The sequence below is a fragment of the Macrosteles quadrilineatus genome, unplaced genomic scaffold (genome assembly GCF_028750875.1).
Source record: "Macrosteles quadrilineatus isolate MER2022 unplaced genomic scaffold, UCM_ALF_1.0 Scaffold_7__1_contigs__length_78375512, whole genome shotgun sequence".
NCBI lineage: Eukaryota > Metazoa > Arthropoda > Insecta > Hemiptera > Cicadellidae > Macrosteles > Macrosteles quadrilineatus.
The window spans coordinates 7745199-7769317 of NW_026542600.1; the positions used below are offsets into that span (position 1 = coordinate 7745199).

At 36.6% G+C, this 24119-nt stretch overlaps 1 protein-coding gene across 1 annotated transcript in view; it reads right to left on the reverse strand.

The window, feature by feature from the left end:
- Positions 1 to 358: 358 nt before the first annotated feature.
- Positions 359 to 24119, reverse strand: part of LOC128998450 (motor neuron and pancreas homeobox 1-like) — a 36149-nt gene continuing 12388 nt past the window's right edge. Inside the window, exons 4-5 of the mRNA XM_054424579.1 lie at positions 2545 to 2702; positions 359 to 1240 (exon numbers count right to left, since the gene is read on the reverse strand). Coding sequence (XP_054280554.1) covers positions 953 to 1240; positions 2545 to 2702 — 446 coding nt within the window. The 3' untranslated portion in view covers positions 359 to 952. The remainder of the gene's footprint in view (positions 1241 to 2544; positions 2703 to 24119) is intronic.

Genomic DNA, 24119 nt, shown 5'->3' on the forward strand with positions numbered 1-24119 from the left:
ATTTCCCATTATGGTTTTAAATACAATAAGAAACGTGTGTACGTTTTTTCTGTCGCTTTCTCTTTTTGTAGTACGTTTATAAGATTTGGTCTTGCACTTTTGTCATACCACTGATATTAAAAGTAGATATCCGATTGTGATATTTGTTTCTGTGCCTGTCAGATACTTTTATGTCCAACAATAAAAGAAAGTTTTGACGTCTAATTTAGGAATGGACTTAAGACTTTTTAGTAATATTTATTGGTAGTGTCAGAGGTTTAAAGGCTTAACTACCCTAAAATGTACGAGTAGTAATCAAAAGTAATAATAGCACTCATTTGAAGACTTCGGGATTTCAAATAAAAAATAAATAAATAAAACTGTTACAGCTGATCTTTACCGACGAATACAGTCTTTGGTTATAGCCAACTGTACAAGTTTTGCTATGTTCATCACAGCTGGCAATAGTTTTCATCAAGCGTTCATCAAGAGTGGCTATAGCCAGTTGAACAAGAATTGTCACTCATTATTTGCACGTTAGCCAGATATATTTACACGTTTAGTCACTAATTTTTCACGGGTGGCTATAGCCAACTTTGCTACACGTTCATCACAGTTGGCTATAGTTTTGCCACTCGTTCATCAAGGGTGGCCATAGCCAATTGAACAAGGCTGGTCACTCATTCTTTACAGGATAGCCAACTGTATGCACACGTTTTGTACGGGTTTTTATGGGTGGTTATAGCCAACTGTATAATTGTTGCTATGTTCATCACAGCTAGCTGTAGTTATGCCACTCATTCATCAAGGCTGTGTTTTGGGGTTAGCCAATTGAACAAGGTTCACTACTCATTCTGTACAGGATAGCCAACTATATGTACACGTTTTGACACTCGTATTTACGGTTGGCAATAGCCAACTGATCAAGTTAATCCACTCATTTATCACTTGGGGGAGGTGTAATCTACAAGGTCTAGGAGACATAGGGTCTGTACAAGGATTCTCCAGTTTCCCTCGTCCTAGCCATCTGCGCCAGTTGGACGATCTGATGAAGAGTTCCTCCAGAGGTCCGGACGTTCTCTGGCTTCCCTCTAGGGCTCGGGGTCAGCGTGTGGCCGCATTTGGTTGGGCTGCAGTTCGATCCACTGCTCGAGGTACTTCCACTCTTCTTTTCACCATCTTCTTTAGAAGATTTCGCTTCCTGTTGAGCCTTTTTGCTTCTCTTCCACTTCATTCTCCTGTTTTGAAACCATATTTTCACCTGCAAAACAAATTTGATTCGAATGAACTCATGTGATTAGGTCAAATAATTTTCAAGATATCGTCAAAATCTTTAGACCACCAGTCGTTCAAGCACATATACATTAGCAGCAATATACATTACATCTATTAGCAATTTACCTTTACAAATTTGTGAATAGAGACCGATCTAAATGGCACTATGTTGAGTACATTTGGGAGAAAATAATTATGTACAACATACTGGGTGGCTATAAAATCGAAGATCATGTTTCAGATTTCATTCAACAACAAAAAATCATTATTAAAAAATTACTTTACACTACTAAAATAAATTAATCCTCTGCGTTTCTAGTATAGAAATGAAGTGTGTGAAATTGAACATGGTGTTACTCAAGAGGTGAGACTAGGACAGACAAGTCTAAATTCTGCTCGAACTGAAATGAAAACGTTGATTCATTGTTGAAATGCCAAAATGCAACGGATAGGAACATTGGCGACATTGGCATCATCGAGCTCACCAACTGATGAGGAAAAATTGAAGTCAAAGCCATAAATTATAGCAAATGGTCTAGGCCAATGGCTTAGTTTCAGGTATTTCATCACGAACTTGCATGAATATCTCAATACAAAACAAACAAATACTACATCAAACTTTGTTTGAAGTTAGTGCACACCTTTCTATGAATATAGAATACATTTTAAGGTTACGCTCTTGCGTTGTAGCAAACCTATTTTATTTCCTCTTACAGCAGTTGATAGACGAATTGCTACAAACTGTTATCTATATTTTAAACCATACCAATTACCACTAATGGATCTAGAGTAAACAAAACCAGAGAAGTAACCAAAGTGTTGACTAAACGGATAAGAAGTCAAGTGTAGAAGATACAGAAAGGGAGCGGGAAAGCTATCAGTGTTTAACGCATATGTGATGCTACCATATTGGGGCTACATTACTGACGAAGCAATTAGAGATAAGATAGCGGTGACATATGTTAGCACTTCACTTGAGTGACGTATAACCGATCGTCCGGTGCAACTGAGGTGTCAACTGGGTTTGAAATATTTAAATTAGAGAAAGATGAGAGCCATGTGACAAGGGCGATAAGAAATATTGTTAGTTAGTCAAATAATCATCTAATGATCAAACATTTCATCAAGAGATCGAAATATATCATGAAGATGGAGGTTTTGTGAACCTGGTAATTTTTGAAAGACACAAACAGCAATGTTGCATATCATGCACAGAAGGAAATGAGTCTCAGTGAGTAATTGAGAGAGGGCAATCATTACAGAGTACTGTGTTTCAGTTTCAGTTCAAACCTGTGTTTCGGTGAGCATTAGGCTGGTAGCAACTTCGAAGCGCTTCGGTCGAGAGAGGTATTTGTTTTGTCGGAACTGTTTTTCCAGTTCTAAAAGCTGTTGGCTTGTGAAGGCAGTGCGAGGCCTTCTTGTTTTACCCATAAGGGCGTGGTGGGCACCTGGAAATAAACAAAACATTGTTATTTAAAAATATACCTAGAAAAAATATTTTCTGTGTTTATTATTAGTATTTTAAAAAAGGACGTTTCGATGAAACAGCTTAATAGTCCATTTATCATCAACTTTCAACTTTCATTTTTTTGTGACTGATCAACTTTCTGAAGAGGCGATTTCTGGCTTTGCAAGACGGTCGAAAAGTCCAAACTGAAGTTGTTTTGGCTCATGATTGAAAAAATTTCCATGTATATATACACTACAATACGGCCGACCGAAAGGAGTCTAGGTGATTTGGAGTTTTGCAAGTCATTTAAATTTTACCTCGAAGGGCAAGACAGGAAAAGAAATTAAAGAGCGTTGCAGTTTAAAAGCTGTTAAGCATTGAAGATACCTCAGTGGCAAATACTTAGGTTGACATTACCAGTTCGGTAACCGGTATCGAATTGGTAATGTCGTCTGCGAGTTTTAGAGCAGCTTAAGTTGACAGGCAGTTATATAAATCTCGAGGATTTTTTAAAAGTAATATCTACATGTGTGCATGTTTAGTTTACGTGTTCTCCTACATTTATGTGGTGTTGAATCACATAGATGGTTACCAGTACTTAGGTTATTCAAAATTGAAATATTTCGCAGGATTATATGAAAACATTTAAAGTTGATTTTCCACTCTTTTCGGTCTCTACGACATCTGAACTTTTAGTTTTATTTCGTAAAGAGTAACTCAGCAAATGACCAACCCTGCACGAAAATTGGTACCAGTTTAGCACCCTAGTAAAATACACTACCACACTGAGTGTCCGACTAATCGCCAATTAACACCAGACACTAACCCTAGGGGAGAACAGGGCAGATGACGCCTCCCTACAGCGGTAAATCAAGCTCACAGATCAAAAGATAGTCATTGTATCAAAGCAGTTTAATTCTGACAGTTATAGCTGGCACCCTAAGCTGTGTTTATTAAACTAAATGGCACCTCAAAAAGCGTTGTTGGCGGGGGGTACTTGGGCCCTCCCCTCACCCACACAAACACATATATAACTAGGGTCGTTATCTTGTCAGCTGGACTCTGGACTGTGACTGAAGGGTGGGTCCGCCACAAAGCAGAAAATCACTATGAATAATTAAAAACCTTTAAACCTCAACATTGATACGGTGATTGAGTTATTGTTATAGGCTGACTGTTTAATGCATTGATAATCATCACACGGATTTTAGAGGATCTCCTCCAATACAAGGAAAATTTTTGCCGCATTGAAGTCGTATCTTTTTACATGATAGGACCTTCAAAAAATCACGAAATCTTGGCATTATCAGATAGCTAGAATTTATTGGTCATTGGCAGGACTTGAACCCTTGCCTTCAGGAAGGTCTTGTGCTACATCCTTTTGACAAGCTGCAGTCTACATTAGTTATTTGAATAATTATTAATATAATGGATTGTAGAATTATATGACCTGATTTGGTAAAATGTGCAAACAGTTGCGGTTTTCTCTTCTCACCAGCCCAGTTTTATTCGTGATATTTATATTTTTTCTTAAATAGGCCGTTTGGTTTCCACAAATTAATTCAAAAGCGTTTGTTTTCGGTACACGTATTAACATAGACTCCTGTGTGGCACAGATGTTGAAAGAGGTGATAAGACTGTTGAAAGTTTATTATTCTAAACTATGAAGAGTATATTGTTTCCTTTAATAATTTATCTTTTTTTGATAGCAGATTCTAGAGATATCGCCGTCCCCATGTTTTTTTATAGGAATATACGATTTGGCAATTACTTTAGGCTAGTAATTTTTCATGGGAGCAGTTAATCACACTTTCACTTAGCAATATATTGACGCCCACCCAGATTCGTTTTGAAATTATGCGTAACATTATTTTGAGTTATTTCTGCACACATTCAAAATCCGCAAATCATCTAGTTTTATCCTATCATATCCTCCAAAAGGCACTGTAAAAATATACTAAACCATGGAAGGACATGATTTTATCAGGATTTTCAGATGTGTTATTCATTCATTAGGTTTTCATGTTATTGTAAAAGATGGCGGAGGTGCTAGAGACTGTAAATTGTTAGGACTAAAATTAGCACTAACACGAGTTGAGGAGGGGATGATCTCCCTCCAAGTTAGACTGAGGAAAGTTTAGCGGGTGCCAAGGAGTAGTAACGTGGTGAGCTGGGGATGATATTCCAAGTTTAAATTACCGAGGAAAGTTTACCGGGTGGCAAGCAGCAGTAACGTGAGCTGGTAATGATCTCCCTCCAAGCTAGAAATACTGAGGAAAGTTTACCGGGTGGCAAGCAGCAGTAACGTGAGCTGGTAATGATCTCCCTCCAAGCTAGAAATACTGAGGAAAGTTTACCGGGTGGCAAGCAGCAGTAACGCGAGCTGGGGATGATCTCCCTCCAAGCTAGAAATACTGAGGAAAGTTTACCGGGTGGCAAGCAGCAGTAACGCGAGCTGGGGATGATCTCCCTCCAAGCTAGAAATACTGAGGAAAGTTTACCGGGTGGCTAGCAGCAGTAACGCGAGCTGGGGATGATCTCCCTCCAAGCTAGAAATACTGAGGAAAGTTTGCCGGGTGGCTAGCAGCAGTAACGCGAGCTGGGGATGATCTCCCTCCAAGCTAGAAATACTGAGGAAAGTTTACCGGGTGGCTAGCAGCAGTAACGCGAGCTGGGGATGATCTCCCTCCAAGCTAGAAATACTGAGGAAAGTTTACCGGGTGGCTAGCAGCAGTAACGCGAGCTGGGGATGATCTCCCTCCAAGCTAGAAATACTGAGGAAAGTTTACCGGGTGGCAAGCAGCAGTAACGCGAGCTGGGGATGATCTCCCTTCTAGTTAGACTGAGGAAAGTTTACCGGGTGGCAAGCAGCAGTAACGCGAGCTGGGGATGATCTCCCTTCTAGTTAGACTGAGGAAAGTTTACCGGGTGGCAAGCAGCAGTAACGTCAGCTGGGGATGATCTCCCTTCAAGCTAGAAATACTGAGGAAAGTTTACCGGGTGGCTAGCAGCAGTAACGTGAGCCGGGGATGATCTCCCTTCAAGCTAGAAATACTGAGGAAAGTTTACCGGGTGGCTAGCAGCAGTAACGTGAGCTGGGGATGATCTCCCTTCAAGCTAGAAATACTGAGGAAAGTTTACCGGGTGGCTAGCAGCAGTAACGTGAGCTGGGGATGATCTCCCTCCAAGCTAGAAATACTGAGGAAAGTTTGCCGGGTGGCAAGCAGCAGTAACGCGAGCTGGGGATGATCTCCCTTCAAGTTAGACTGAGGAAAGTTTACCGGGTGGCAAGCAGCAGTAACGTGAGCTGGGGATGATCTCCCTTCAAGCTAAAAATACTGAGGAAAGTTTACCGGGTGGCAAGCAGCAGTAACGTGAGCTGGGGATGATCTCCCTCCAAGCTAAAAATACTGAGGAAAGTTTACCGGGTGGCAAGCAGCAGTAACGTGAGCTGGGGATGATCTCCCTCCAAGCTAGAAATACTGAGGAAAGTTTACCGGGTGGCAAGCAGCAGTAACGTGAGCTGGGGATGATCTCCCTTCTAGTTAGACTGAGGAAAGTTTACCGGGTGGCAAGCAGCAGTAACGTGAGCTGGGGATGATCTCCCTTCTAGTTAGACTGAGGAAAGTTTACCGGGTGGCAAGCAGCAGTAACGCGAGCTGGTAATGATCTCCCTTCAAGTTAGAAATACTGAGGAAAGTTTACCGGGTGGCAAGCAGCAGTAACACGAGCTGGGGATGATCTCCCTTCAAGTTAGAAATACTGAGGAAAGTTTACCGGGTGGCAAGCAGCAGTAACGTGAGCTGGGGATGATCTCCCTTCAAGCTAAAAATACTGAGGAAAGTTTACCGGGTGGCAAGCAGCAGTAACGTGAGCTGGGGATGATCTCCCTCCAAGCTAAAAATACTGAGGAAAGTTTACCGGGTGGCAAGCAGCAGTAACGTGAGCTGGGGATGATCTCCCTCCAAGCTAGAAATACTGAGGAAAGTTTGCCGGGTGGCAAGCAGCAGTAACGTGAGCTGGGGATGATCTCCCTTCTAGTTAGACTGAGGAAAGTTTACCGGGTGGCAAGCAGCAGTAACGTGAGCTGGGGATGATCTCCCTTCTAGTTAGACTGAGGAAAGTTTACCGGGTGGCAAGCAGCAGTAACGCGAGCTGGTAATGATCTCCCTTCAAGTTAGAAATACTGAGGAAAGTTTACCGGGTGGCAAGCAGCAGTAACACGAGCTGGGGATGATCTCCCTTCAAGTTAGAAATACTGAGGAAAGTTTACCGGGTGGCAAGCAGCAGTAACACGAGCTGGGGATGATCTCCCTTCAAGTTAGAAATACTGAGGAAAGTTTACCGGGTGGCAAGCAGCAGTAACGCGAGCTGGTAATGATCTCCCTTCAAGTTAGAAATACTGAGGAAAGTTTACCGGGTGGCAAGCAGCAGTAACGCGAGCTGGTAATGATCTCCCTTCAAGTTAGAAATACTGAGGAAAGTTTACCGGGTGGCAAGCAGCAGTAACGCGAGCTGGGGATGATCTCCCACCCCTCCCCCCAAGTGGTGCAATTTGTACAATTAGTTTAGCAGCGACCCGTTAAGTGATTCAATTATAGGCCGCTGTAAGGGTTCTACTTTATTTATGGGCGGCCAGCGCCTAACAGATGGGGGCGATATCCTATTGTAAACAGTGCTGCTCATCATTACATGGTTCGTTTGGCGCGCTCTCTTTCTCCCTCCCTCTCTCTCCTTCTCTTTATCAATCCCTCTCTCTGTCTCTCTCTCGATGATGATGATAATGATAAAAGATAATGTTAAAAAACAGTCATGGATTAACCTCAATAATTGTAGGTAATCATAAAAGCTTTTTGTTTGTAACTTCAACCATCCTTTTTAATTCAGTTCATCTTGTGTAAACGTGTTTTGACAACCAAAGGGGTTAACCCGACTGAAACTTAATACTATGTAGCTTATGATAATTTAAGTTTTTAGTAAGATTTTTGATTAACCAGAGTAAAAGTTAGTTTACAATTGTTTTAAATGACATTTCATATATGTATCAACGGACTTCTCTAAGTACTATAGTATACAAATACATTGATTAAAATTACAGAGGACAAGTAGTAATGCAATATATGAAAATCATATGTTATAGGTCTTTGGTGGAGCACAGGGACTCATCTCAACTGAGAAATCTGACATTTTGTGTTTCAAAAATAGGCTTACACACAGGCGCAGATTGGCCTCAAATCAACGAGTGATGTTTTTATACTTTTTTAAATTATATTTGTTATGTCCCACCTTCACATCCTAGGACGCTAGGTTAAAGCCCGCAACTGTCTTTAACATTACTTTATGCTAGTCCTAGAGATTCGCAGCATTATTACTTAGATAAAATACATTGGTGATTGGCGGGATTTGAACCACCCCCTTTGTGCCGAAGTCCCGCGCTCTACCTCTAGACATGCTTGCTTCCCTAGTGTTTTATACTATTGCTAATCCTAATTAGTGATAGGTAAGGTTCAGCTCCTCCGGTCATGAACTGAACAAAGTAGAATCGTCCCACCCCTCGCAGTGGATAACAGACAGTTAACACCATTAACATTATTGGATTTTAGAGGATCACTTGCCATTGATAATCACAAGCTATTATTGACAATTAGTAGAAAATACGCAAGCAATAGTTAAAACTGCAAATAGTTCACAATCTATTTGGAAACTCAATTTAATTTGATGTCAACAGTCTCTATGTTATCTGCATTGTTGATTCAATTTATATATTGATATACTGTTTAAACCTGTAAAGTATTTTAAGAGTATCTTATGTGCAAATCATATAAAAACCTTATCTCAGTTGTGATTAAAACACCAAAACATGTTTACAGCTTACTTAAATGCCGATTTAGATACCTTTTTCGCAGGTTCTGTAACCATGATCTAGTTTTTCAATCCAACAAAATTTATTTGAACTGGATACAGTGAGTATCAAACTCCATTAGATTTATGGAATTTCAATGTTTAAGTAATTATTGCCTTAAATTGTCAAAGATTCGGTTTACAAAATATGAAAATGTTCACTATAACCTCATCTATTCCTTTTCATTGCACTGAAACGTCAAAGACACCCCTTCAGAGTTGGGCAAGGAAAAATTTCGTCCAAGAAAAAAGTAAAATACGAAGACTTTAAAGTAACATTACCCATAATTCATTGGTGTAGATTATTGATTATTAACATGAGCTGCCACTCTCTTTTGTTCTTATTGGTTCTTACATTTATCCCTCTATTAATAAATCTTTCAATTATAGTTTAAAATTCCATCATTCCACAGGGGTTTAAAACTTATATAGCACAGCTAGAAATATACTAAATTGCAACACATCTTTTTGACAAAAAGATTTGGGAACTTTAAAGTATAATCGAAATTGAGTATGGAGGGTTAGAGATAGTTAAACCTTTCCATAACCTAGAGAAAAGTAGCAACCTTGTTTTCTGTGAGAGGATGGTTTTCGGTGGAGTTATTGGTCAATTTGAGTTGGACAGTAACTCCTTCCACCCCACACAAAATGGGATCGCCCTTAATTGAAAGCTGTTCAAAATGGAACCTATGTGTATCGGAACTGAGGGCAAAAATATACTACCGTAGTTCGATTTGTTCTTGGCTCCAGGCAATATTTTGCGAGAAGATATTAATATTTCGTCGACGTTGTAGAGGAATGTTTTATAAAATCGATCATGTATCGATAATTCCAGAGTAGAAAAGGGATAAAATAGAGGCATTTATATTGGATTCTAAATATTTGGACGATTCGCTATTGATATTATATTGATTTGGATTTTCTCTTCATATTTGTTTTTCATTATTTTATTTATTTATCTCCAAGTTTTTCTTAGTCTCTTCTTCTGTAGTGTTAATCCATGTGTGTTTCTTCAATATTGTTCGTCCAAGTGTGTTCTTCTGTAGTGTTAATTCAAGTATGCTTCTTCAATAGTGTTCGTTGAAGTGTTTTTTAGTCTATTGTGTTCGTCCAAGTGTGTTCTTCTGTAGTGTTAACTCAAGTATGCTATTACAAGGTGTTCGTTGAAGTGTGTTTAGTCTATAGTGTTCGTCCAAGTGTGTTCTTCTGTAGTGTTAACTCAAGTATGTTTCTTCAATAGTATTCGTCCAAGTGTGTCTTTCTGTAGTGTTAATCCAAGTATGTTTATTCAATAGTGTCCGTTGAAGTGTTTTTAGACTATAGTGTTCATCTATAGTGTTCATCCAAGTATGTGTCTTTCGAGTTTGTTTGTCAAATGTTCGTCCAAGTGAGTGTCTAAAATTCGCCAAGACGCCACGACGAACCGATTAGGAATACAATTTGACCTGTAAACACAAAACATGTAGCCTATCACCCACCTCCAAATAAAATATTAAACTAGATAACATCATTGACTATACACCAAATATACTTCCAATGTAATGTAAACTTTGAAAAAAAAAATTAGGTTCAGGACCATTTCACGAGAGGGTACTAGTGTATTGGGTTAAATATGAATTAAAATCAATGCAGTATCATTTCACTTGACACAGCATATTGTCATTCGTTAGTGCCATCTCATATTTCACCACGTTTTTTGGCTTTAAAATTTTACATTACATGGGAAATCTATACCATTTATAGTCAATGGTAACTTTGACTAAAAACCTAGAAATTTCGAACCCCTCAATAATTGGTAAGTAAATACCGGTTTGCGCAATTGCTCTAAACAAATCCTGATTGACGCGTTTCTCTTGGGTTTAATCCCAGACTGGTGACAAAAGGGAATTAGTACTTAACAAAAATAGCAAATAGCAAGTGGCAATAATCGCGTTAGCCCATCTGTTGGCTAGGGGGTGTCATACGGCGTTGCGGGGAGTCTAAACCATAGAAAACGTGGTGGTGTAGAATCGTGGGGCGTGTCATTGCTAACCGTGGAAGATTTTGGACCAATTTCCAGATAGTTTAGAGCACTTTAAATTTCACCTATGATATTCCTATTTTTGTAATCATAACATAGAACACAACATTAAACCATTTGCGCTGGTTATGGACCGTTAAAGGATTGTGTTCAATCTACTATTTATATAATTTGACTCCGTAAAACATATATATTTGAACATACGGAAATATAATGATTTATCTTAGTTGAAAGGACTTGCTAGTAGTACACTATAATAAGTAGTTTTTAATTTAATTTTACTTTATTAATCGAATGAAACGATTTCGAATGGCTTATGGATATTTCTGGACAATCCTTAGTATGAAACGGAAAATAACTAACATTTTTTTTTTTTTTTAAAGAGGTTGGCGGCCTCTTTTAACCTTGCATTTGCCCGTCCACATAGACTAAGCGCCCGTGCGTGGATCGTTAACAGCAAAGCAAGGAGTGAGCCGGTGAGTGTGTAAATGTCGTTTGTGTACTGATAAAATGTTATCGGCAGTGACCAGGATCCGAACCACAGCCACCTCTAATACATTAGAGGTGTATTAGAGGTGGCTGTGTCCGAACCCACGACATCGCTGCCTTGGGCCCGAAGTCCGCGACGCTACCGACTGAGCCACCAACTCACTATAAAATTTAAAATGTGCATTCATTTGTAGGAATATAAAATAACACAACATTCCCAAAATGTGTACCTACCAGAAGTATCACACGGATATAAAAAAATACACAGTGTATGTTTTACGACATCTTTTGTGATGGTACCGTCAAAGATCGTCCTAAAACTCAAAAGAATTTTAATATATTTATGTAATACTAATTGGCCAAAGATCTTCCTAAAAATTGAGTTGAAAATATTACAATATCTGTTTTGACATTTATTTATCAAAGGTTGTTCTAAAACGGAGTGGGAAATGTTACGATATCGTTTGTAGTACTTTGTCAAAGATCGTCCTAAAAGTCATGTGGGAAATGTTACGATATCGTTTGTAGTACTTTGTCAAAGATCGTCCTAAAAGTCATGTAGGAAATGTTACGATATCGTTTGTAGTACTTTGTCAAAGATCGTCCTAAAAGTCATGTAGGAAATGTTACGATATCGTTTGTAATAGTACTTGGTCAAAGATATATTGATATAATATAAAATAAAATAAAATAGCCCTAAAAGTCATGTAGGAAATGTTACGATATCGTTTGTAATAGTACTTGGTCAAAGATATATTGATATAATATAAAATAAAATAAAATAGCCCTAAAAGTTATGTGGGATATGTTACAATATCGTTTGTAATAGTGTTTTGTCAAAGCTCGTTCTAAAAGTCATGTGGGAAATGTTACGATATCGTTTGTGATAGTACTTTGTCAAAGCTCGTTCTAAAAGTCATGTGAGAAATGTTACCATATCGTTTGTAATAGTACTTTGTCAAAGTTAGCCCTAAAAGTCATGTGGGAAATGTTACGATATCGTTTGTAATAGTACTTTGTCAAAGATAGATTTATATAAAATAAAATAAAATAGCCCTAAAAGTCATGTGGGAAATGTTACGATATCGTTTGTGATAGTACTTTGTCAAAGATCGTCTTAAAATTCATGTGGGAAATGTTACAATATCGTTTGTAATACTGTTTTGTTACAGCACGTTCTAAAAGTCATGTGGGAAATGTTACTGTATCGTTCGTGATAGTATTCTGTCAAAGATCGTACTAAAAGTCATGTGGGAAAAGTTACAATATCGTTTGTAATAGTGTTTTTTCAAAGCTCGTCCTAAAAGTCATGTGGGAAATGTTACGATATCGTTTGTTATAGTGTTTTGTCAAAGCTAATTCTAAAAGTCGCCTGGAATATGTTACGATATCGTTTGAGATAGTGTTTTGTCAAAGCTCGTTCTAAAAGTCATGTGGAAAAAGTTACGATATCGTTTGTAATAGTGTTTTGTCAAAGCTCGTTCTAAAAGTCGCCTGGAATATGTTACAATATCGTTTGTAATAGTGTTTTGTCAAAGCTCGTTCTAAAAGTCGTGTAGGAAATGTTAAAATATCGTTTGTAATAGTGTTTTGCCAAAGCTCGTTCTAAAAGTCATGTGGGGAATGTTACAATATCGTTTGTGATTTGTCAGAGCTCGTTCTAAAAGTCATGTGGGAAATGTTACGATATCGTTTGTGATAGTACTTTGTCAAAGATAGCCCTAAAAGTCATGTGGGGAATGTTACAATATCGTTTGTGATTTGTCAGAGCTCGTTCTAAAAGTCATGTGGGAAATGTTACGATATCGTTTGTAATAGTGTTTTGTCAAAGCTCGTTCTAAAAGTCATGTGGGAAATGTTACGATATCGTTTGTGATAGTACTTTGTCAAAGATAGCCCTAAAAGTCGTGTGGGAAATGTTGTTTAAGCCCAACACCGAAGCGAGTCGAGATTTATGAATATTTGGGGGAACTTCCCTTCACCGTCTGATTTATATTTGTCCCAGCGGGGAAATTTCAGGATTCTTTTTGGCGCTGACGAGGTGCTGAACTAAATGGAAATCACAAAGTGCCTAACTTTTCTTGCTAACGGTTATTCTCTATGAGTTAGTGATCAACTTAGAAGATGAGTCGGTCTGTAAATGTCAGTTTTGTGAAAGCGTAGAAAAAAAATACTGGTTTTCGATAATTTAGTTTCTTTCTGAAAAACGTATTGAAAATATCTTCATTGTGTTAAAATTTAGTGTTTAAACAAATATTATTTGTCTGTATTTTTATTTTACATAATTATATCACAATACTATTTTGACTAAATAAACTTTGTTGAATTTCAGAGGAAATGCAGTTTTTATGGTATGAAAAACTTGACACTGCCTCCTAAATTTGTTTACCAAACAAAAATTCTGTCTTGCATCGTTTGTAGTTTTCTTTATTGTATTGCAATTATTTATAGTACAGTGTATATAATTGTGCGGGCATACAATAATGCGTATGTAAGAGTGTGTATAAGACATATAGTGTTAAATATAAGTTCCATACAATTTATTATATATAATTTCTTTATTCATAAACTGTATTTTACTCTTGTGAAAACAAAAATAATATGCTTTAGTTGACTACATATACATGGCATTTTGATCTTTGTTTGTTGTGCAAGATAACCATGCGTTTAAAGATATTAAAATATAAGAGTTGTGGATCGTAAAGTAAAACAAGAATATATATACATCGAAAAAACCATCGATAATAATGAATGTTCCCTTTAACAGGAAAGTACAGTTTTTCAAAAAAATGTTTTTACAAATTCGTACCCTTAAAACATAAAAAAGCCCGATTTACATTGCTTTAACGTTTAGAGCTTAAAAAATAAAGAAAAGTCACTATAGAACAAAAATAGGCTATGGTAAATCTTCAATAGCTTACGTTTCATATCGAAAAACGTTTGAGTTAACGTTTGCGACGAGCGCGATGGTTAAAAGCAGCAATCTTGGTATGAATCCGAATATCAATATCGTCGGCGAGTAAAATTAATATTTAGAAGAGAAGTGGGAGGGGCGGATTGTTTTATCCCTATAATTACCATGGCAACGGAACGGGCGCCGGTCTCCGAGGGGGGGACGTTAGTTGCAATGGGCTCACGTCGGGTTAGGGCACCATTAACTTTCCAACTACACTTTGCAAAGAGTCAAGATCTTGGTTGATTCCGGTTTGTGTTGATAGTTATGATGCAATTGTCATTCAAAAATTTGGGTTTTCGAGAATAGCTGCTGAAGTTTTCAGCTGATGTTTCTGCGGATTATGTAGCGCCATTGCCTGTGTACTGTAGTAGATATTTAATTTATATGGACAAGTAACAACTCTGTAATTAAAAGGATCATGGTTAAATTATTAGTAGAACCTCACTAACTTGACACCCGGTAACTTAACAGTCAACAGCTGACAGGGCGCACGAAAAAATAAGCAATTTCCCAGAACATTTAGTTTCAATTTAAATTCAGAATTTATTATTCGACGTTTCTTTGAAGATTGTTTATTCAATATGTGAAAATACTAATGAAAGTAATAAATTTATGTGTAAAAATTAGTCTGTTATGAATTGATTTATTATAGCCCATTAAAAATGCCAATGTTCTGGATAAGTCAACAACCCCTAAACTCGACAACCCCCAAACTCGACAACCCCCAAACTTGACAACCCCCAAACTCGACAACCCCCAAACTCGACAACCCCCAAACTCGACAACCCCCAAACTCGACAACCCCCAAACTCGACAACCTCTGAGTTCACAAATAAATAGCCGAGTTAGTGGGGTTTTACTGTAGTACTTATTACTTTCTTGTTATTGTAACACTGAGTTTAGTTTTCCTAGTCCAACCCATTAAAAATTTATCAGGGAATATTGATGCCTATTTTTAGTGGGGTCTCTCAGGCTTACGAAAAAATGGCCGCCATTCTGTAATGAGTCCAGAGACCTCTAATTTTCACCAATTGTCTTAAACTGATGGTATTTAAAATAAAATCACTTGAAGGGTCATTACTTTTAAAACTTTTGAGCTGGCCCCAAAATACCCCGTTTTGGGGGTCAAAAAATTGGGATTACCGACAAAACAGCCGCTCTCAGAGAGTGCTACATTCTAAAATTTGATTTTCTCCCTTAGTTATTGTGATATTTGGTAGGGCATAACGACATAACAGATGCTATATTCTATTATATGTTGTCTTTTTAGTTTGGCTTTGTTAAAAATTTAACGTGAGGCGACCCTTCTTGGTGCTCTGTAATGAGTGGGGCAGTTTCATAATTTAAAACGTACCTACTACAACATTGGTGAGTTTTTAGTAGCAAACTCTAAGGGCTGCGAATACGTGGAAGCAATTTTAAATAATTAGATTGTTTAAGTTAAATGCTTATGTTTCTATTCGTAACCGCTATCTGAACGATCTGACCAGTTATCGACCAATAATGTTTATGCTGGAAGGAAAAATCGGCAAAAATAATGGAACATAAAAATATTGTTAATTAGGGAGTGTGCGTTACAAGTCAAGAACGACCTGTTAATGGGGAGAAAGAGGATGGAAAAAGAGAGAGCGAGAGAGAGACGAGTGCCGATCACAATGCCCACACCTCAGTCGGGTTTTATTCTCATTGGCTTACAATGGTGCGGATGAGGGGAGGGTGGGAGGGGTGGGAGAGACAGCTAATTGCTAACGATCTCCCAGCCCCATCCCCATAACCTGCGAATTGCGAATTATACACCATCTCACTTCAAATTGCGACTTGCTAATAAAGCCGGTTACTTTAAATTGCAAATTGGTGCCGTTACTACCTTGTCTGAAACGCGATTTGTAAACGTGGTTCTGTGTATTTTCTGAGACGAGCTAACGTATAAATGGCACTTTGTCAGCTCAGTGAACCATATGTTGAACCTCGATAACGAGACTATCTAGGGGATTTATTAAATAAGACTTTTTATCAAGGTTGACTTCTTATCGAGGTTCAAAACATAAGATTAGGGGTAAAATAAATTCAAGGTGGTTTGAAAATGACACTTGTTATCAAGGACGACTTGTTATCGAGGGTTTGTTATCAAGATTCGACCGAACATCGAGTATGGAGGGCTTAATTTTGTAGATTTTTATGTGTCAAATAATTGTGTGTTGTACGTGCTGTGTGAGATTGAAACGTGGTATACGGAGGGTACTAAATGTGTGTTATTTTATATTTATTCTATAATTTATACCTTAATTTAAAATATGAAAAATAACCAAAAAACGTGTATATTTCAATATTTTGTTGATGTTATTCAATATGTCTAATTGGTATTTAATTTTTAAATTTTAAGAGGCTTTCTTTGGCATTTAACCTTCTTCATGGGCTCCAGGCCTGTGCGTAAGGGAGCGAGCTGACCTAGTGGTAGAGCACGGTACATCAGAGCCTCAGGTCCCGGGTTCAAATCTCGCCAGTCACCAATGGATTTTATCTAAACGCCGCGACCCCCTAGGACTATCCTGAGGTAAGTTCATGGCTAAAACTTAACGTCTTAGGATGGTGAACATGAAAATAAGTCCTGTGCGTGGAATGTTTCGATCAAAGTAAGAAGTGAATCTGTACTAAACATCAATAAACATCGGGAAGCTATTTTCTATGAGATTGAATGAAGAACTAAATTTATTTTTCTAATGTATGATGGGCGATGGGTTGTTCTATACGGCACACCATAAATTTATTTCTTAATCGATTTTAATATTTGATAAGCAAAACATTGAAATAGTTCTCTTGCAGTTTGGTAAAATACTGCAAACTCGTAAGTTTTCCAGTTGATTCAATTCAACTTTTCTTCCAGGGATAACTTAATTTTATCATGGAATTCTTCCCGTGGTCGGAATTGCTTCTTTTCCGACCCAGCTACAAATTGGGCGAAACGAACCTTCCTCGCAATCTATGGATACTCAATATTGGATTTTCAATTGAGGATTGTTGGATGATCGGTCTTTTGGATATGGAGCAGTCCCAAATCATGGAGAACATAGTCGATGAATTATGTTTTACCAGAAGAATTGGCTGTTCTGAAGAAAACAAGGACAGTAAACTAAAAAACTCTAAAACCGTTACACCAAAATGTACCTAAACTTTGATCATAGTCTCTGATTAGATTTACTTGTAATCTTTACTTAAAATAAAATAAAAATGTATATTGAATATTAATACGATACATATTTCCTCTATTCAAATTTTAACACCAAAAGATATCAAATGCCTGCAGCACTGTCAAGTGATCATGTTTGTTTTTACGCTAGGCGATCATTGGTTTCAAAATAGTTAGTTTTAAACCCGACATTTTATTAAAAAAAAATCCTCTTCATGAAGTAACGATAAGTCGTCATAAACACATACACAAACACGGACACGAAAATATTCAATAAAAATGTTGCAAAATTATAAGACCAATACTGATTTAACTTTCGATTATTACTGATAAAGTAACTATAAACAAGAAAACATCGAGTTTATAGTTTTGATGATGTTGATAAAAATGGCTATAGGGGACACTGTTGACAGAAAATGATCGAAATTCCAATACAGTACAGTTATCGGTCATAGTTTACCCAAAGGATTAATACTCTGTTAATATAGTGTCCACCCCACTCATTAACAGGGTATCAACTACCAATGATGTCGTCAACAGGTAATATGACAGTGGGACTATAATTATTGGTTATGTGTACCTCTCGTATACCTTACTGTGAAAATGGATGTTTTTAGACAAACTGTTACATATTTTTTGCACGTTTTCTTACACTACACTAAGGTGTGGTATAGTATTTTTATTATGAGGAGATAAAATATAGGAAAACAAATTATTGAAGTGATTGCCAACTATTAAAGGGGTTTTAACGGAATTGCTGATGAAAAAGAAACTGTGTAGAGATTTTTGATTACTTTCGACAGCTTTAACATTACATCTTTTTCGGGGTTGGACTTAAAGTAGACCTATCACACATTCAAGTAGGAAAAAAAATTATGGCGTGTTGTCAAGTTCATACTACTTAAGGTTCTTTCACTAAATTAAGAGAATTGTTATTTGGTTATAGTTACTTAAAACATGTATTTATTCTTGTAACGAATCAAGTTGTTGCTTAAAAAAACCATTAATACCTTCAATAAAACAAAAATCTTCTTTAAAACAAAATATAATCTTCGTCCTGATGGGATTAAAAAATCAAATCAAATATGGCTGTTTTAATTTCAACATTAAACTCTCTGAACAATATTGTATCACTATCTATCTACAGAAACCGGATAAAATACATGGTTTTAGTTGTAACAATATACTATTTCGTAAAGCCAGCTAGTCACTTGAGCTAGTAAAATAAACAATGCACGAAATCACAGTACGCAAATTATTCAAGACTTTTTTTTACCTAGAACGCAATGCTCTAGCCCAGGATCGTTTTTCACATTACTTCTGGTTAGACTTGGGGGTTGCGGAATTTTCAATTATATGAAATCCATTGTTGATTTGGTGGGATTTGAACCCGGGACCTCAGGGACCGCCCGCGCTCTACCTACGGCCAGCTCGCTCCTCGAATGTCTATGAGACTGAGTAGTTATTGTGTTAATTCAGGAAATTGTATACATGATTTAAACGTTTTGTTGAAATATACTACCAAGGGAAAAATAATGATAGGGCTCAATTTGTGATAAGAAGAAGGCATATTTACGGAATTCCCTGTATTTTACAAACCTTTAGATCAAAATTATATCAGATTTTAACTGGAATTCTAAGCCTCGCAGTGGCATGGACATTTTGGTCATATACCATTTTTTTTCAATACATACACAAATTAAAATGATAACACTGGGTGAATTGTCTGTATTTAGAATAAAACAGTGGATTTGTGACTAAACCCGTTACTTATCTAACATATATAAAGTCATTTATACATTTGTGTGCATTTATATGTAATTTTCATGTTAGAACAATCAACCTACAAAGAAATCAACATATTGTCAAATACTACTGAACTGTACGCAAACATACATAACAATGTGATAGTTACAAATTCAAGTTCAAGGTTATATTCATTGTGCAGTAAATACACATTATGTAAAACACAAAACTAGCCTATGTATATTTCTGTTCACGTTTATATTGTTAAACAGTAAAACAGCTGATTTCAACAATACAATTGTAAACAAACAATAGCGCACGTACAAGATTTGAACAAATATCTCCATTCAGAACTGTAGCAGGGATGACAACAGTAGACACTTTACAGGATTATGACGTGCTGCATGGTGCACAAGGCTCTTGTCCTACAGGAGCCACAGTACCTTCTTGAGAGGCTCTCTTTCCGGGAGGAGGTCTCTCAGTGCAGTACCCGCCATGGAGGTCTCCAGCTTCACTTTCCAAGAGTGAGGCTTGAGTTTAGAAGGAGAATCTTGTCGTATTTCGGTCAAAGTTGTACAACGACCTCTGCTCTAGCCTCAAAAAATATCCCTTGCCATATTTTAGAGTAAAAATCGCCAACTTGTATTCTGACTAATGGTTACTTTCTATTTAGATTATTTTATTTCTTGATAGGCTATTTTTGATGGTTAATTCGTTTGTTATTTTTTATTTATTTGAGGAATTTGTTCAGAAAATTAGTATATGTATATACTTTGAAACTCTGTACCAATAATGTAATATTTATTGATTACATATATTTATTTATGTCCATTTAGTTAAATAACCAATAAAAGAGCTTTTACGTACTACAATTTGTAGCCACAACCACACGACAAATCTATCACAAAAATGTTTTACAATAATTTTACTTTTTGGTTACTTAAAATCTGCATAAATCGGCTGTATTGTTCTAGTGAACATTAACTAAGCCGTTTACTTGTTTAAATACCTACAAAGAGGGTTTAAAGGGCCAAGGTTTGTCACTAAGGGTGCGTAATTGATGAGTGCCACACCAACCCTAGCCTAGGTGACAATAGAACAGTAACACATCGGTCAATCAATGCACCAAGGTGTCCATTGATCAAAGCCTGATTGCTTTGTTTCGCTCTAATTAGTGTTTATTTTTAGCGGATCTATACAGGACAATGATTGGCTTTGCGCGAACGTCCGTGAAAGATGTGAACAAACAATCCCCAATCACCAACTAGGTGTAATAAGATTAGCCTTCAGATCCGCGAGGGGGATTACAAAAATGTTTTGTTACAAAACAAACAGTAAATGGCTACGGGTGGATTAGCTTAATGGAAACTTAATTACGGAATTTCAACTCGGTCCGATTTTTCAAGCAAATTAGTATATTTGTGTTTGGAATCGTTAGTGATCCGTGTACTTTTAATTAATGTACAGACCTGGATTGCAATAATTGTTTTTTACAATAAAAAATTGTACCGAGGTATATTTTGAGTTAGGATTTCAATTCAAATATGTAAAGTAACAAGATACATAAGGTTAAATTTATTTGATCAATGTATGATGAATAATATTTTTTCAACAAGAATAGTATGAAAAGTAGCTCTCATTTTATGGGATATTTGCTTTCATCCAGTATCAATTTGTTTGGTGTTTGCTCTCATGAAGGGAAAACACAAATCCAGAAATATCTCTCTTATACAATTTTGTTGTAAGCTTGCCTGTAGACTCATATAGGAAACTATCGAAAATCAGATTTGATAGTTTGAATATGTAATTTTAGTCATCCATTAGTGTTACTTTTTGTATTTCATAAGGAGAATATTTAGTTAGGAGAGTAATTTTGAAGTATAGTTTTGAATAAAACTTTTTTACCAAACGGGGAAAAAGGAATTAATTTGTCAAACCTCAGAAAAAATGCTTAGACACTATAAACAGCAAAGTTTTGAAAAACGAAACATTTTGTAGTACAAACAGCTGATTTAAAATAATATTTATGTAATATACATACCCTGACTAAAACTCACTAATCTTATTACAAACACATGTTATCTTACATGATTATATTTGGTACTGCATCATTTAAGCTGGTCAGTTTTCATTTACAAGTGTCAAACATATGACATAATGTTCTGAAAGTGAGGTGTACAACAAAGGAAAGGACGGCGGATGACAGACGATGACTATGATAGTGTTTTGGGTCCGTGGCTAAGAATACATTACAGGTGCAAACATCACAAGTCACGCCTAGGTCTAGTAGTCTCCAACCATCTTCTAAATTGTGTGTTGGATATCCAATGGAACTACTAATTCTTTTCAGGTATTTTGTCCTGGGGCTATAGAGTGATTAAATATAAATACCCACAGGGGATGTGAAGTCTTTACAAACTAAAGCTCGACTAGGCGAAGGATAATTATAAATATTAAAAAACTGGGAATATCTAGATCATCTTTAGAAAATAAAGATTATGTAGGTAAAGTCATTACAAATACACATTAGAGATGTGAAGTCTTTACAGATTAAAGATCCACTAGGCGAAGATTCATTACAAATACCCACTGGGGATGCGAAGTCTTTACAAATTAAAGACCCACTTGGCGAAAATTCATTACAAATACACACTGGGGATGTGAAGTCTTTACAAATTGAAGATACACTAGGCAAAGATTCATTACAAATACCCACTGGGGATGCGAAGTCTTTACAAATTGAAGATCCACTAGGCAAAAATACATTACAAATACCCAATGGGGATGTGAAGTCTTTACAAATTGAAGATCCACTAGGCAAAGATTCATTACAAATACCCACTGGTGATGTGAAGTATTTACAAATTGAAGATCCACTAGGCAAAGATTCATTACAAATACCCACTGGTGATGTGAAGTATTTACAAATTGAAGATCCACTAGGCAAATATAAATTACAAATACCCAATGGGGATGTGAAGTCTTTACAAATTGAAGATCCACTAGGCAAAAATACATTACAAATACCCAATGGGGATGTGAAGTCTTTACAAATTGAAGATCCACTAGGCAAAGATTCATTACAAATACCCACTGGTGATGTGAAGTATTTACAAATTGAAGATCCACTAGGCGAAGATTCATTACTAATACCCACTGGGGATTTGAAGTCTTTACAAATTGAAGATACACTAAGCGAAGATTCATTACAAATACCCACTGGGGATGTGAAGTCTTTACAAATTAAAGCTCGACTAGGCGAAGAATAATTATACAAATATATAAACTGGGAATATCTAGATAATCTTTAGAAAATAAAGATGATGTAGGTAAAGTGATTACAAATACACATTAGAGTGAAGTCTTTACAAATTAAAGATCCACTAAGCAAAGATTCATTACAAATACCCACTGGTGAAGTGAAGTCTTTACAAATTGAAGATACACTAGGCAAAGATTCATTACAAATACCCACTGGGGATGTGAAGTCTTTACAAATTAAAGCTCGACTAGGCGAAGGATAATTATACATATATATAAACTGGGAATATCTAGATCATCTTTAGAAAATAAAGATAATGTAGGTAAAGTGATTACAAATACACATTAGAGATGTGAAGTCTTTACAAATTAAAGATCCACTAAGCAAAGATTCATTACAAATACCCACTGGGGATGTGAAGTCTTTACAAATTGAAGATACACTAGGCAAAGATTCATTAGACTACAAATTCATTTCACTGGAGAATGGGGATACGGGGTTTTTAGATATAAAGACCCACTTGAGCGGTAATACTTCAAAAATAAAACCACCGAGGATTAGAATCATTAAAAATAAAGATACACTGTTCATGTGGATGCATTAAACATTAAAGACCCAATGTGCTCATTATAAGTAATTACAAAAGAGACCCATGGGTAATAGGGATATGTTAGAGTAAAAGACCCGCTTATAAAGAAGATATACATAGCGAAAAATTCCCATTGGTAATGGGGATATACACACATAATGTCCCATTGGTATTGGGGATACACATAGCGAATAAGACCCACTGGTAATAGGCATATACTATACATAACGAAAAAAGTCCCATTGTTAATGGCGAAATGCATACCGAAAAAAGATTCATTGAAGAAGCAGATTTATTAAAAATGAATACCTATTTGGCACATGAGTTCATGAGAAATTTATTGACTTAGTCTGTGGATATACTGACAGTGTGCTTATTTCTAACAATTGTTTGGATTTGCTAAGTTTCAAATTCATTGTTGGGATTGAGCTATTCAAAGCATGAAAATGAGCATTGTAGAAAACGGAGTGTCCAATACGAAATCGATTTCCACATACCATCTTTTATATATTTAACGTCTAGTGAGTCAAAAATATATATGTAAATATATATGTTGTAGATGTATTAAACGTGTTTTCATGTACTTTCAGAATATTTCAACCTAACATCGAAGGAAAATCAATTTCCATAGACTACTCCGGCCGATAGTTTACAGTCGGTTTAATCTTGTATCGCCAATGACGATTGTTGCCCGGGGCTGAGCAACATGCCGTGGTTAAGCCCCTTACAAGGGGATAAAGCCAACAAGGGGCATTACGAAAATAAAATGTCCCTCACTTAATCTCGTAGTGGCCCTTCTTGTAAAGTCTGGCTACAGGATTAATCCGAGGATGGGGACGCCAGAATTATCAATATTTCATGAAGGAGGTCCTGCATGGTATTTATCTTCGAATGGTCGCTTTCAGAAAAACAGCTTTAATCTGATTACCTGCAAGTTTTGTGGTTGTGGATTTGTAGGAGTGATAATATAGTATTTGGTTTTTAATGTGGATTTTCAAGGTTCTATACCTAGAATGAGAAAATTTTGAAAAATTAATTCTTCAAAGCATTCAGATTAAGATCGAAATTAACCGTGTGCTACTAATTGGTCACGTTAATACTCAAATACGGCTCGAAATCTCTGATATATATATAGGTATATATCTACAATTTCTCTTTAATAAATACCTAAAGTCAATTCACCAAAATTACGTTCATGTAAATGGACCATGGACCACATGAAATATTTGGTTTAAAACATGGGTGCCCTTGGTATATATACAAGG